General features: G+C 34.0%; 1 protein-coding gene across 1 annotated transcript in view; it reads right to left on the reverse strand.

Annotated features, from left to right (window-relative positions):
• Positions 1-13,271, reverse strand: part of TRDN (triadin) — a 133,032-nt gene that overhangs the window by 82,763 nt on the left and 36,998 nt on the right. Inside the window, 1 exon segment of the mRNA XM_017881786.1 lies at positions 5,275-5,334. Coding sequence (XP_017737275.1) covers positions 5,275-5,334 — 60 coding nt within the window.

The raw sequence follows: 13,271 nt of genomic DNA on the forward strand, positions 1-13,271 counted from the left end.
GGTATCTGCTCCAAGGAAAAAAAAATCATTATATAAAAAAGACACCTGCACTCACATGTTGATCACAGCACTATTCACAGTAGCAAAGTCATGGAACCAACCTAAGCATCCATCAGTGGATGATTGGGTAAAGAAAATATGATATATATACACCATGGAATACTATGCAGTCATAAAAAAAAGAATGGAATTATGTCCTCTGCAGCAACATGGATAGAGTGGGAGGCCATTATCCTAAGTGAACTAACTCAGAAAGAGAAAATCAAATCAAATACTCTATGTTCTCACAATGGGTACACATGGACATAAAGATGGAAATAACAGACACTAGGGATCCCCAAATGGGGGAGATTAGAATGGGGACTGAGGCTTAAAAAATTACCTACTGAGTATTATGCTGAATATTTGGGTGATGGTTGTACTAGAAGAGCTCAATTTCCATCGTTATGCAACATACCCAAGTAACAAACATATGCATGTATCCCTTGAATCTAAAACGTTTTTTTAAAACTTGTATTTTTGTTTTTAATTATCAGTCCCTCTAAACTCTGACTGGCATGCATGCTTGTCAAGATTCCTTTCTAAATGGTGCCTTTAATTAATCCTTTGACTCCAGGATGCTGTTTAAGTAATTAGATCTGGTGATTTGAAGTTTATTTACTGAAAAGACAGTGTAATAGGCTAAATAATAGCCCTCTAAAACATGGCTACATTCTACTTTCTGGAATCTGTGAATGTTTTATACATATATACACACACATAAATATATAACATATATATATAATAGATATATAACATACACACACACACACACACATATATATATACAGACTTTGCAACGTGATTAAGTCAAGGATCTTGAGATGGTGAGATTATCTTGGGCTATTCAGGTGGGCCCAGTTTGTGGTAATTTGTTAGGGCAGCCACAGAAAACTAGTACACCTATGACAAGCCATCTGACCTGTCTACCGAGATAAGTACTGCCACATCTCATTTCTCAGTTGTGTTAAGACTGAAAATAGTGGAAAGGAGATTTAAAGGTGCATACAGTCTATACATCTTTTATATGGTGTCTACTCTACAGGTAAGCTATTAGAATTAGGTAAGCCCACACCAGGCTACATGGCACACAGACTGATGGGAAGGGAACAGAGATGACATCTAGGAACTGGTAGATACGTGCAAAAGCAAGCAGATCAGTGAGGTCAACCAGCAGGAAGCCAGGTCCTAACCACAGGGTTTCAGAGACAAATTCTAGATCCTATGGCTATGAGCAAATTCTGGTGCTACAGTCTCAGCAGGCACCAAAGAACAAAAAGAAAAAAGAAAATTGGATATAGGATGTAGTGGAAAAACCACATGTTCTTATGTTAGAGATAACAGGCAAAAATGTCGCTCTGCAAATTACTAAACTTGACACAATGATTGAGTTCAGCTAAACCTACGTATTCTTAGTTTAAATGGAATTATATCTACCGTGCCAGATTGTTCTATGAAGATTAAGTGAAATATTAGACATAAAAAATTATATACAGTATTTGGTCCATAGTAGATAACGCTCATACAATATTAATTTTTTAAGAAGGGAACCACAAATATAGAACTGACAAGGCAGTAAAAGTAGTTTAGTGTTGTGTTACAGGAACTTGGGATGACACATCTTATATTTGTTCAGCCTATGATCAGACAGATATCAAATGATACTAAAGATAGAGAAAAAAAGGAATTCAGATAACAAACCTGTAAGAGACCTCACTTATCCAGTTAGAGGTGGTTAAGATGATTCATTAATTAGCTGATAGTTACTGTTTAAAATTAGTCAATAATTCTTTCAAGAATTTTGTATATACATTTCATAATTATTTAATCCTTATGACCACTATATTATACCCATTTTACAGATAAGGAAATAAAGGCAAAGAAAGATTAATTATCTTGCCCGAGGACACATAGCCAGAAGTTATCAAATTTGGATTCTAACCCAGATAATTTAATTAAAGACCTTTCTAAAAGTAAGAAAAGTTATGGTAATATCACCCTTTATGAAAATCATACCCTGTGCTCTTAGTTTATTTATTAGAATATCTGAGTATTTACCATGGGTAAAGGAAATGTTCTTCAACAATCATGACTGGAACCTTTTATTTAAGACAAATAACAGTCTCTCTAATTCTCTGCAATTAGTATCTATCTTCTTATTTAAAACATCTGTGGGCAGAGTTATTTATGATTACAAAGGATCCTCAGACTGTTGACAGCTAGAGAAGACTGGTTAACATTTCTTATTATTTAACAAATGGACCTACATCTAACCATGGGTATCCATTGTTGGATATAGCTTTAAATATGATTGTATTCTGCAAGATCATTTTGACCTACAAAAACTTTAATTTGAAACCATCACCCTAATGTGGAATCTTGTGCGTTCTTGTAGGTAACTTGTACTAGAGCGCTCTGCTTCATACTCACAACTACTCCATTGCGGTTAACTCATTCTGCCTGTTCCCCAGGACCATTTATATGAGTCACAATTTAGTTAATGATATTTGGTAACCCCAAAAATTCTTCTAAGCAAATGCAATGTTCCGCTATATTACTATATAAATTCAATACAAGGTCATAAATACATACAGTATTCTGATTATATTTATAAAATAAAATAAATTTCTACCTCTTTTATGAGGAAAAAATCCAAGGTTAATTTAGTTCAAGGTGAACCTTAACTAACATGTCAGAGCTTATGCCCTAAAACCATAATAAGTATTCATTGCCTGGTTATCATTTAAAAGGCATATTCTTTAACTCCATACACTGCTGCATTCTTCCCTGAGGAAAATATCAAACAAAATAAACAGAGGAACACAGTAGAAATAAGTTAGCTTGATATGATAAATTAAAATTTCTTAATGTGGGTGCCTATAAAAGTAATTAATTTTTATAGAAAAGGAGTCAGAATTGAAACTCATTATTTGACACTATAAAATCAATTAGTTAGCATATTAACATAGAATTGTTTTAGGAATATATATCTGTGGGATTACATATTCTGTGTGTGGGTTGTTTTTTTTTTTTTTTGTATCCCACTTGATGGGTAAATTATATAGGTGTAAACTCCCAAGACTCTCCCAGTGAGTTCCACGCTACTAAAAACTTTTAGAATATCATATTGTCCCTTGAAGGAGAAAAAAATATATAGAGAAATAGAATGTGATCTAGCTTCCACCATAACGAAAATCTTTTGTCTCCCTACAAACACACCACCTTGAGCATAATGAATCTTTACACTCAAGTATTTATTGACCCCTTTATAATCATCACAGACTACTACTACCTTTCAAATACTATATCTTTTCTTCTAAGGGTTCAAAATGCTCTGATAATAATTTAAATTCCTAACTATCTGTCACATACAACCATAACTGACATGGAACATGGCATACAGAAAACAGTATTTATCTATATACAAGAGAAGTTGCAAAACAAAACATTTATTTTCACTGAACTATTTGAGAATAAAAAGCGGGCATTAGTTTACCTCATTTACAGATAGGAAAGTAAGCAATAAAGTGAAATCTTTTGTTCATATTCACACAGAAAAACTGTGGAAAAAATAAGCTATCTCTGATTTCCAGCTCAATGTGGAACAACTGAAGCTCTACTTTCACTTTCTTGAGAAATAGTTACTTTTACAAAACATATTTGGTCTACTCAAGAAATATATTCAGGTTAATAATCTCCAGCTCAGTCTTTGAGAAATTTATTTTAAACTTCAGCCAAATTCACTGTTTTAATTATGGAAGACTTGCTAGTTTAATAAACCCACTCTACAGCCCACTGCTCAAAGTCTTTGACATCAGAATTCTAATATAGCCAGGTCCAAAATGCAAATAGTGCCATCTGCATTACTACCTCCACTCCAGCAGCACTGTTATTAAATTAATAGCACAGTCTGCAAGAAAAAAACAGCAGGGACTCAAATGATATGGAACCAGTTGAGTTTCTGTTTAACCTTTAGCAGATAGAAGCACAGAGCCAGTTCAGTCATGGTTCGCTTAGTCAATCCGTACTCAAGAGCTGTGTCCAACTTCTATGACCAAAGGAATTAAGAACCAAAAAAAGAAAGAGAACAGTAAGAAGACATTAGTTTCCTAAGTACAAATATAAATAGGTTTCAACTGAGTGAGCTTCAATGTTCTGATTGTTGAAGAATTGGCTGACCAATCTAGAATGAATTCAAACATTAGGATTAAAGACATAATATCTGTAGAATGATTTGAGCCCTTCACAAAAAGGAAGTACATGAAGTATATTTTAAAAACAACAGCAACAACATGGCATTGTATTAATATAAAGTCACATGCTAGTATAATTTAATTGGTACTTTTGTTATTTGAAAATTTACTATCTGTAACTGTGGCATTTACTACAAATAATTTTGCATTAGCTGGTTTATGACATAGCAAATACTGGATAAAATTCCATTTTTATCTCAGAAACAAATTATCTTATTTTCTGTCTGCATTATACAAATACAGTTATTATGAAATCTTTATTTTTTCCCTGGCTCATTCAAAATCATGTGAAACTGACCATTGGGAAAACCTGGGCATGCTTGGAGAATATATTTGCGAACGTCTTGCTTCCTATTAGTTTCTTTAAAGTTTTATGACTATCTCTGTCACCCACAGAAAAGTTATGCTTGTAAGATGAGCAAGACAATGCTGGCCTTTCTTAATATGCTTCTGCTGCAAGATTGCTGTAACTGGATTTAGTTCAGTTGAAAGTGATATTCACTATCATGTTGTCACTGTCCATCTACCTCTTAAAGCTGTGCAGGAGAGCCATGGGGCTTTCTTATATGACCTCTGCCATGAGGTCATATAATGACTCTGCATTTCTGCACCAAAGATTGTAAAGATATTGCATGACAGAAGGAATTCAGGTTAAAACAAAAATAAACTCTGACATGTTACAGTAGCTTCTTAAAGAAAAAAAAATATTTCCTCAGAAAGTCAATATATATTTGAGCTACTCCCTTAGTAACTGTAAATAATTAAAAAATTGTTACATATTTTGAAGTTACTTTGATTCCAATTATAAAGTATTATTTATGTTATTTATACATTTATAACTGAAATTCACTAGGAGTAAATGTACTTATTTAATTTCAAAAATGTTACAAAAAACACTAAACATGAAAATTTTTCTTTCTCCCATGTGAATACACAAAAATGTATCTTTAAATGAAGAATAAACATAAAATTAAACATTTACCTTTAGTTTGTATTTTCCTTTCAGGTCTCTCTTGTTTTTCAGTCTTATCTTTGTGGATTTCTAAGAAAAAATAGAATTTATAATTTTAAAACTCTGAAAATGTATAAAATCTAAGCCATAGCTATGACCTAAACTTCATAAACGTACCACAAAGTTTAAATTATTATACAGTCACTAACAAGTTTATTGGAGTCTAAAAGAGTCTTTGTAACATATTGCTAAACAAATCACTTATTTATAGAAATAAGGGAAAAAATGGAGTTATCTCAAAATTAGAGTTATTTGGAAAAGCTTAAGCATTTAATAGACAGAGCTATGTTGTCACCATTTTCGGTGCTAAAATTGGTCACAAACTATAATTATGTTTTATTTCAATTACTCTCAATACAAATTAAGACTCCTTAATAAGAATGTCATTTAGATTTAGGAAGATTTAGTTTTTACATATTAAATTAAGAATTTGTGAAATGAACTGTAACAGCTATCTAATAGGAAATACATCTCAGAAGTACTGACTTTGAGCTATGTTTATAATCAGCATTTGGCATTACATTTAACCAATAATTACTGCAAGCAGATATGACACATTTCATAGAATAAGTTAGTTGTACGTTTTTTTCTAAACATCAGGTTTTAGTAAATATATTCAATTTTCTGCTAGCTTCAATATACATACGTTGCCAAGGCTAAGAAAATGGAGTTAATTCTGAATTTGCAGTTAATTTGGATAGAAGTAAATTTGAGATTAGAGTTTACAAATATGATTACTACCTTTGAAAAGTGACTTAATTTTAAATATCATGTTTTTTCTTAGAAAAATGCTAATGAGGTTTACTTATTTATTTATCACAACTTTATTCCACAGATGGTCTGAGATGGTGTTAATTACTGTACACACTTTAAATTCTCCATTTGTAAATTTGCATTTGCATTTTTGTAATTTTTCCAAAAGTCTACTAAATTAAGATCAACCATAGAAACACCCTAAATATCTTCAGAAAAGACAGCCACTAGCTTTCATTCACCTGTTAAGGAGGTAACCACCATTGTGAAGATTTTCTTCCTAATTTTCCTCATTAATCAGTCATCTTGCTATTTACAGGGTCACTAATCAACTTTTATCTCAACTCTGACTTTGAATATGGTGATGGAGATATGAACAGGTAAGGCACTCATTCTTATCTCTGAAAATAATTCTCCAAAATGCAAGGAAATATCTCCAAATGATATAGGAAATGTCCATCTTCCTGCCTCTCTCACCATTTTGTTTATTTCTTCTCTGGTCTCCAAATTTTACTCTACAGCAGGGTTTCTTACCTTAACACTATTGACTTTTTGAATTAGGTGAAGCATTATTTGGGGGAGGGGCTATTTTTTTGCATTTTAGGATATTCAGCATCATTCCTAGCCTCTACCTTTTAGATGCCAGTAAACCCCATATCCACCTCCCAATCTTGACCATGAAACATGTCCAGAGACTTTGCCAAATGTCTCCTATAGGGCAAAATGAACCCTAGTTGCGAACCACTGCTCTAAACTCACATGATAACCAGAGTAATCACTATCACTGTCCAGACCTATACTATCCAATGCAGTAGCCATTAGACATGTGTGCATATTAAGGACATGATACATGGTTAATCCAAATTGAGATGTGCTATAAGTGTACAATATACACTAGATTATGAAGACTTAGAATAAAATATAAGTAAAATATCTCATTAATAATTTCTATGTGAACTACATTTTGAAATGATATTTTGGTCATATTGGGTGTGATGGTTTTATTAACGGCTTAGTTTGGCTAGGCTACTATCCGAATTTATTTTATTGAACACTAACCTAGAGTTGCTTGCAGGTATATTGCAGATGCAATTAAAATCACTAATTGGTTGACTTTAAGTAAGATGATTTTGCAGATTTTGTATAATTTGGATGGGCTTCTCTGATTTCTTTGGAAAGCCTTAAAAACAGGCCCGAGATTGACCAGGGCAAAAGGAGAAATTCTGCCTCTGAATGACAACTTTGGTTGATAGCTTCTAGGCTCAACTTGCCTGTGATCCTCCCTTCCTGACTTCCTGTCATATGGGTTTAAAAATGCGTAGCCAGTTACCAATATTTGCGTAAGCCAATTCCTTGTACTAATTTTTTTTAAAGTATAAAAGTATCTCCAAAATATTCTATTGGTTCTACTTCTCTGTTTAATCCCTGACTGATACATTGAATTAAATAAGACATATTATTAAAGCTAATTTTATATTTTCTTTTACTATTTTAAATGTGGCTACTGGAAAATTTTAAATTACATATGTGGCTCCTATTATATTACTACTAGACAGGTTTAATGCAGGTCTAATCCCAGGGGGAGCAAAGGACCTATATAAAACTTTAGGTCATCCACAGGGACAAATTGATTTCAAATGAACTGAAAAAACAAACTTGATATTCTCTCCTGTCAATACTGTTTTGCTTGCTCCCTCCTCTCCAAACCAACAGATGCTATAAAGAAGACTGGTGCTTTGTTTAATTCAGGTCCATAAAGCAAGCAAAATATCAAAGATTTAGAATGATCTTTGGATATACTAAGGGAGTTTGCCTTTAAGAGATCATACCTTACTCCTAGTAGGTATTAACTGGAATACAGAGATGGCATGAAATTTTTAAAATTGAAAAAATGCATGGAATGCTACATTCACCACATAATGGGGAGGCCTTAAAACTGTCATTTAGAATAATGTTTTTTGTAGAGGTAGGGGTGTGTGCATATGTGTGTGTATACACGTGTGTCTTCCATAGACATCAGCTGACCATTCAAAAGAATAAAGAAGGGATTCTGGAGCTCACGTGGGAGAATAAGACGTGAATTAGACTCTTACATAGAATCTGGTGCTGAAGGCCACCTTGCCTGAAAAATCCTGTCGAATCTCCCAGTTTAACTTAGATTTTGGAGGAAAGACTGGACCAGAGTGGTGGTGGTTTTGGGGACTAGAAAGACAGTCCTTGTTGATCATACTAGGGTTTTCTGCAAGGTAGGTGTAAATTTGCACATCAGAAAACAGGTGAAAGAAGTACTAGCAGGAGCTACCTTGCTCCTCTTAGCTCTTATCCTGACAAAGGGAATGAGTGCTAGGTAGTAGCAATAATTGAAATGAGCTAGGAACCATCCTGAACAACAACAAAAAAAGACAAATCTCAAAAAGACTAGGGTCAAGACCACCACTCAGGTGAAGGGAAAGGCCAGGGTAAATATATTATCTCCCTTTCCCAAATACATGAAAGGGAGGTAACTCTAAAGTGAAAGGCAAATACTTGCATGTTGGATACACTTCATTATAAGCTTTACTTAAGCAAAAACAAAAATTAATAAAGGAAAATTCGACTGAAAAAATAGTAATTTATTTCAGAACAGTTATTTTTTACTCTGTGGTAAGTAGAGTAGATGCAACCTAGTTTTGCAACTTAGATCAATCTCATAGGTAAAGCCTCATTTTTTGTTTTCCTTATTCTGCACTTCAGCCTTAGAACAAACTAAGACAACCTCACTGCTCTGGCCAGATGCAGGCAGTTTTCTTGTAAACAGAGGTCACCCATTCTTAAAAAGATACACACACAGTAAAGTCTCTACAGCTCACAACAAAGTATACAAACTTACATAGGCAGATTTTTGTTTTACAGGTACATTATTGACTATTTTTTAGCTGAAATATTAATATTTCTACAGAGGCAAGCATAGATAAACACAGCTGAACTAGTAAAGACATACACCCACCTACATTTCTTTGCTCAGGAAGACAAAAAATTATTTCTGATGATTCAGACTTAAGGGGAAATTAAATGTTTCTCTGCATATTTTATTGCAACTTTGCATTTTCTTTAGGGACTGGATTCCATCACTGGTGTCACTGACTGTGGATATCTGATGTCAGAAGAATCCAGTAAAGCCTCCACATGGTGTGCCAGTTCTGTCGCCTTACACTTTAGCCAGGAAATGATGACCATTCAAACTCCTGTCCAATTCAGTAACATGTTACTAATTTAGACTTTGGAAAGATATTTTTCTCATAAGAAGGCAATGCCTGATTTGGTACCTTCAATTGCTCTTTCCAGCTAAGGCTATATTTGTATAAATTGGAAAATCAAATTTAAAAGATTCAAGTCATTAAAGGTGGAAATTTATTGTCTCACAATCTTCAAATAAAATTAAATTTTCTATATTATGTTATTACTAGCTTCTGGCTATTTAATAATTTGCAAAGACAGGTGAATGTCTCCACTTAATATAACATGAAATAATGTATAATAGCATGAAACTTTACTTAAACATCATGACACTTTTTGAGGACCAGTTCACTTAAACCTGAACCAAACCTGGATACAAGAGACTTAGAAGAAAGGCACGGCAGTCATTATTCACCTCCACATATATGTCCTTTGCAATTAGGTGGAGGTCCAATGTCTCTGAAAAGGTGTTAAGTCTCAGCACCAGATGCTAGTTGGAATCATAAGCCACATTTGTAACCGGTACATCTTGAAAATGTTTTGTATCTTAGAAAGCACAAAGGTCAAAGTATCTTAATCCACGTGTGAGTCTGCCCATAAATTCTTAAAGATAGGAGTTTCTATTTGAATTTTGAGAAGGGGAGAAGGGAAAAAGACATGGGAAAAAAAGTTACAATTATCTTAATGTGTTAGGAGGCAACAAAGGGAAATCCCTTTATTCTACTGAGTCACTGGCAGCTTTGCCTAATAAGAAAGAATTAGTACTCCACTAAAGTTGCCGGTGTCAGTAACGGTTTCAGGGGCACTGAAGGATTTAAGAGAAGGGCAAATTAATTTCAAAGAATGTAGGAAGTGTATTTCTACTTCTTTTACTACTCCTGACTTTGCCCTAACACTTTTCTGGCAGCTGGTAGGGAGGTATGAGTGAAGATAAGTGGAGGAAAAGGTAGTATCTCCTCTTAGATTCTTACCACTATTCATCTCTCACTCCAAGACTAAAAGCTTTTGAAATTCAAAGAAAACACTATCATACTAGGCTTAAATGCATTTATAACTTTATTTCATTAAGGAACTCAGAGAATTTAAACTCTGACTTGCATGGTTTATCATTCAACGGCTATAGCAATGAAATATATCTTCCTCACACAGACTGGTTTTCCAAAGTACAATGCCAAACAGAGGAGGAGTTATAATAATTTATTATGCTGCTGAGAATAAGTAAAAACTAGTCATATTTTTAGATTATTCTTTATTTCAGGATTCCAATGATCTGCAAAGAATTATTTTAATTATTTTAATAATCATCATCTGAAAGATGTTATAAATCTATAGTATACCAACATAATTAAAATATGCATTTTGATAGGAAAATGTAGACATAGATAAAACTATTAAAAGATCTATACAAAAATATTTGCATCTCTGACATCCATTAAAATACAGCTTAATGTTGAAGATAATTAACACTGGAGTCAATCTACTCTATTCAAATCTGATTTCTATACTTACTAGCTGTGTGAACTTCATTTCCTCATCCATAAAATAAGATTAACAGTAGTATCTACCAGATAGGATTATATGGGGATTAAAATAAGTTAAAATGTAAGAACATTTAGAGCATCATTTGTGTCAAGAAAGCATCATGTGAATGCCAGCTATTATTATTACTTGTCTCTCTTTCTCACTAAATAACTAAATTTGATGAGGGCAAGAATTATGTCTATTTTGTTCCACATTAAATTTTCAATGCCTAACATGATGACTAGAATATACTAGACACTTGAGAAATGCATACTACTTGAAAAAATATTCAACCATGATTACGGGTTATCAATTCTTGCATATTTTAGAAAGTGGTGATGGATCATATTTTACTTGTTTTTATGATACAACTTTCAAAATACCATTTAACTACTAAAATGATTATAGTTGAAAATTTGAAAAAATATTTCATTTCTAAATATTATAAATTTATATTAGAAATACAGGGGAAAGTTGCAAGATTTTACTACTTATGGAAATAAGATATGCCAAAGGGGCCGGGCGCGGTGGCTCAAGCCTGTAATCCCAGCACTTTGGGAGGCCGAGACGGGCGGATCACAAGGTCAGGAGATCGAGACCATCCTGGCTAACACGGTGAAACCCCGTCTCTACTAAAAAATACAAAAAACTAGCCAGGCGAGGTGGCGGGCGCCTGTAGTCCCAGCTACTCGGGAGGCTGAGGCAGGAGAATGGCGTAAACCCGGGAGGCAGAGCTTGCAGTGAGCTGAGAGCCGGCCACTGCACTCCAGCCTGGGCGACAGAGCGAGATTCCGTCTCAAAAAAAAAAAAAAAGATATGCCAAAGGTATTTATAAACTGTAACAATTGGCCAGGTGCAGTATCTCACACCTGTAATCCCAGCACTTTGGAAAGCTGAGGTGGCCAGATTGCTTGAATCCAGGAATTGAAGACCAACCTGGGCAACATGGTGAAACCCCATCTCTACAATAAATAAATAAAATAAAAATGAGCTGGGTGTGGTGGTGCACACCTGTAGTCCGGCTACTTGGGAGGCTGAGACAGGAGGATCCCTTAAGCCCAGGAGGTTGAGGCTGCAGTGAGCCATGATGGTGACACTGCATTTCAGCCTGGGCAACAGAGTAAGACCCTGTCTCAAAATAAATACAAAAATAAAAGAGAAAACAGAAAAACAATTGCAACAATTGAAAGTTTTTTATATTTCAGAAATGTTTTCATATTGTTTTTTCTAGAGCACTAAAAGCTAAATTGTAGGTAAATTAAGGACATTAAGCATATTTTAACATTGCTTTATTTCAAAATTTCCTTATAGATGCTCATACAAAACTAGATAAACTATAAGTGAATATATTATGTCTATAAGAAAACGTTAATAAAATATAACTATTTCAACAGAAAAAAATCGGGAGCAAGATTTAAAAATGGAAAATACTACTTAACTGAGCTTAAAGGAAGGGACTCAAAATTTCTCTTCCCTTTATTCTGCAGGTTTAATATTATTACATTTCTCTAGCATTCCTTATTACTGATTAGGGTTTTTCAGTGATAATCTACATTTTATTTTGCCTTATAACACTTGTCTCTGTATTTATGGTATTCTATATGCAGAAATTACAAAATTTAGCCCTTTACTAAATATATTTATGCTGGACATTTGAGAGGACAAGGATAGACTTAATGATCCTCTTGGTAGTCCAAGTGAAGAGTTTTCAAGTATAATGGAGAATTTTCTTGTTCTCATGACATGTGCTGAATGTCCCATAGGAACAATTACTCAAAGGGTGTAATCTCTAAAACTTCAACAAATTCCAAGTGAAGAGTCACTTCATTGGTTTTTCTTCTTCCTTATTAGGCTGTTTAATTTTTTCGAAATGTTTACATAAGATCTGTGTCTGCCACAGTGCCAGTGTTACTAATCATCAGGCCAATGCATTTTCCCCAGAGTCTCTGAGCTCAACTTCCATATGTAACTGGGAAGAGAGGCCACAGGTATTCAAAATGAGAAGGCTGGTAGTAGCAACAACCAATGGAATCAAAATTGGTGAAAATAGAATGTGTCAGTGATTCCTATGAATGAGTTGATTTTGTAGTGACATATTTCTAAGTTATTTTATTATATTACATGTATTTTGCTTATGATAGTTTTGATCTACTTACAATCATACCAAAGTTTGCTGCTGAGTAGATAGATAGTTTGTAATTTTTGTCTAAAACCTTACATGGCCAGTTTAAAGCATGCTATTTTTCTCTATTAATATGGCAAACTGTTAATAAATTCAAAATGTTATCAATTGAAGATTTTCAAATGACAGATTTGAGAAGTTAAAAGGATAATCTCAGGCCGGGCGCGGTGGCTCACGCCTGTAATCCCAGCACTTTGGGAGGCCGAGGCGGGTGGATCACAAGGTCAGGAGATCGAGATCATCCTGGCTAACATGGTGAAACCCCATCTCTACTAAAATATAAAAAATTGAGCCA

Source organism: Rhinopithecus bieti, unplaced genomic scaffold (genome assembly GCF_001698545.2).
Source record: "Rhinopithecus bieti isolate Rb0 unplaced genomic scaffold, ASM169854v2 scaffold_1060, whole genome shotgun sequence".
In the NCBI taxonomy this organism is placed as follows: Eukaryota; Metazoa; Chordata; class Mammalia; order Primates; family Cercopithecidae; genus Rhinopithecus; species Rhinopithecus bieti.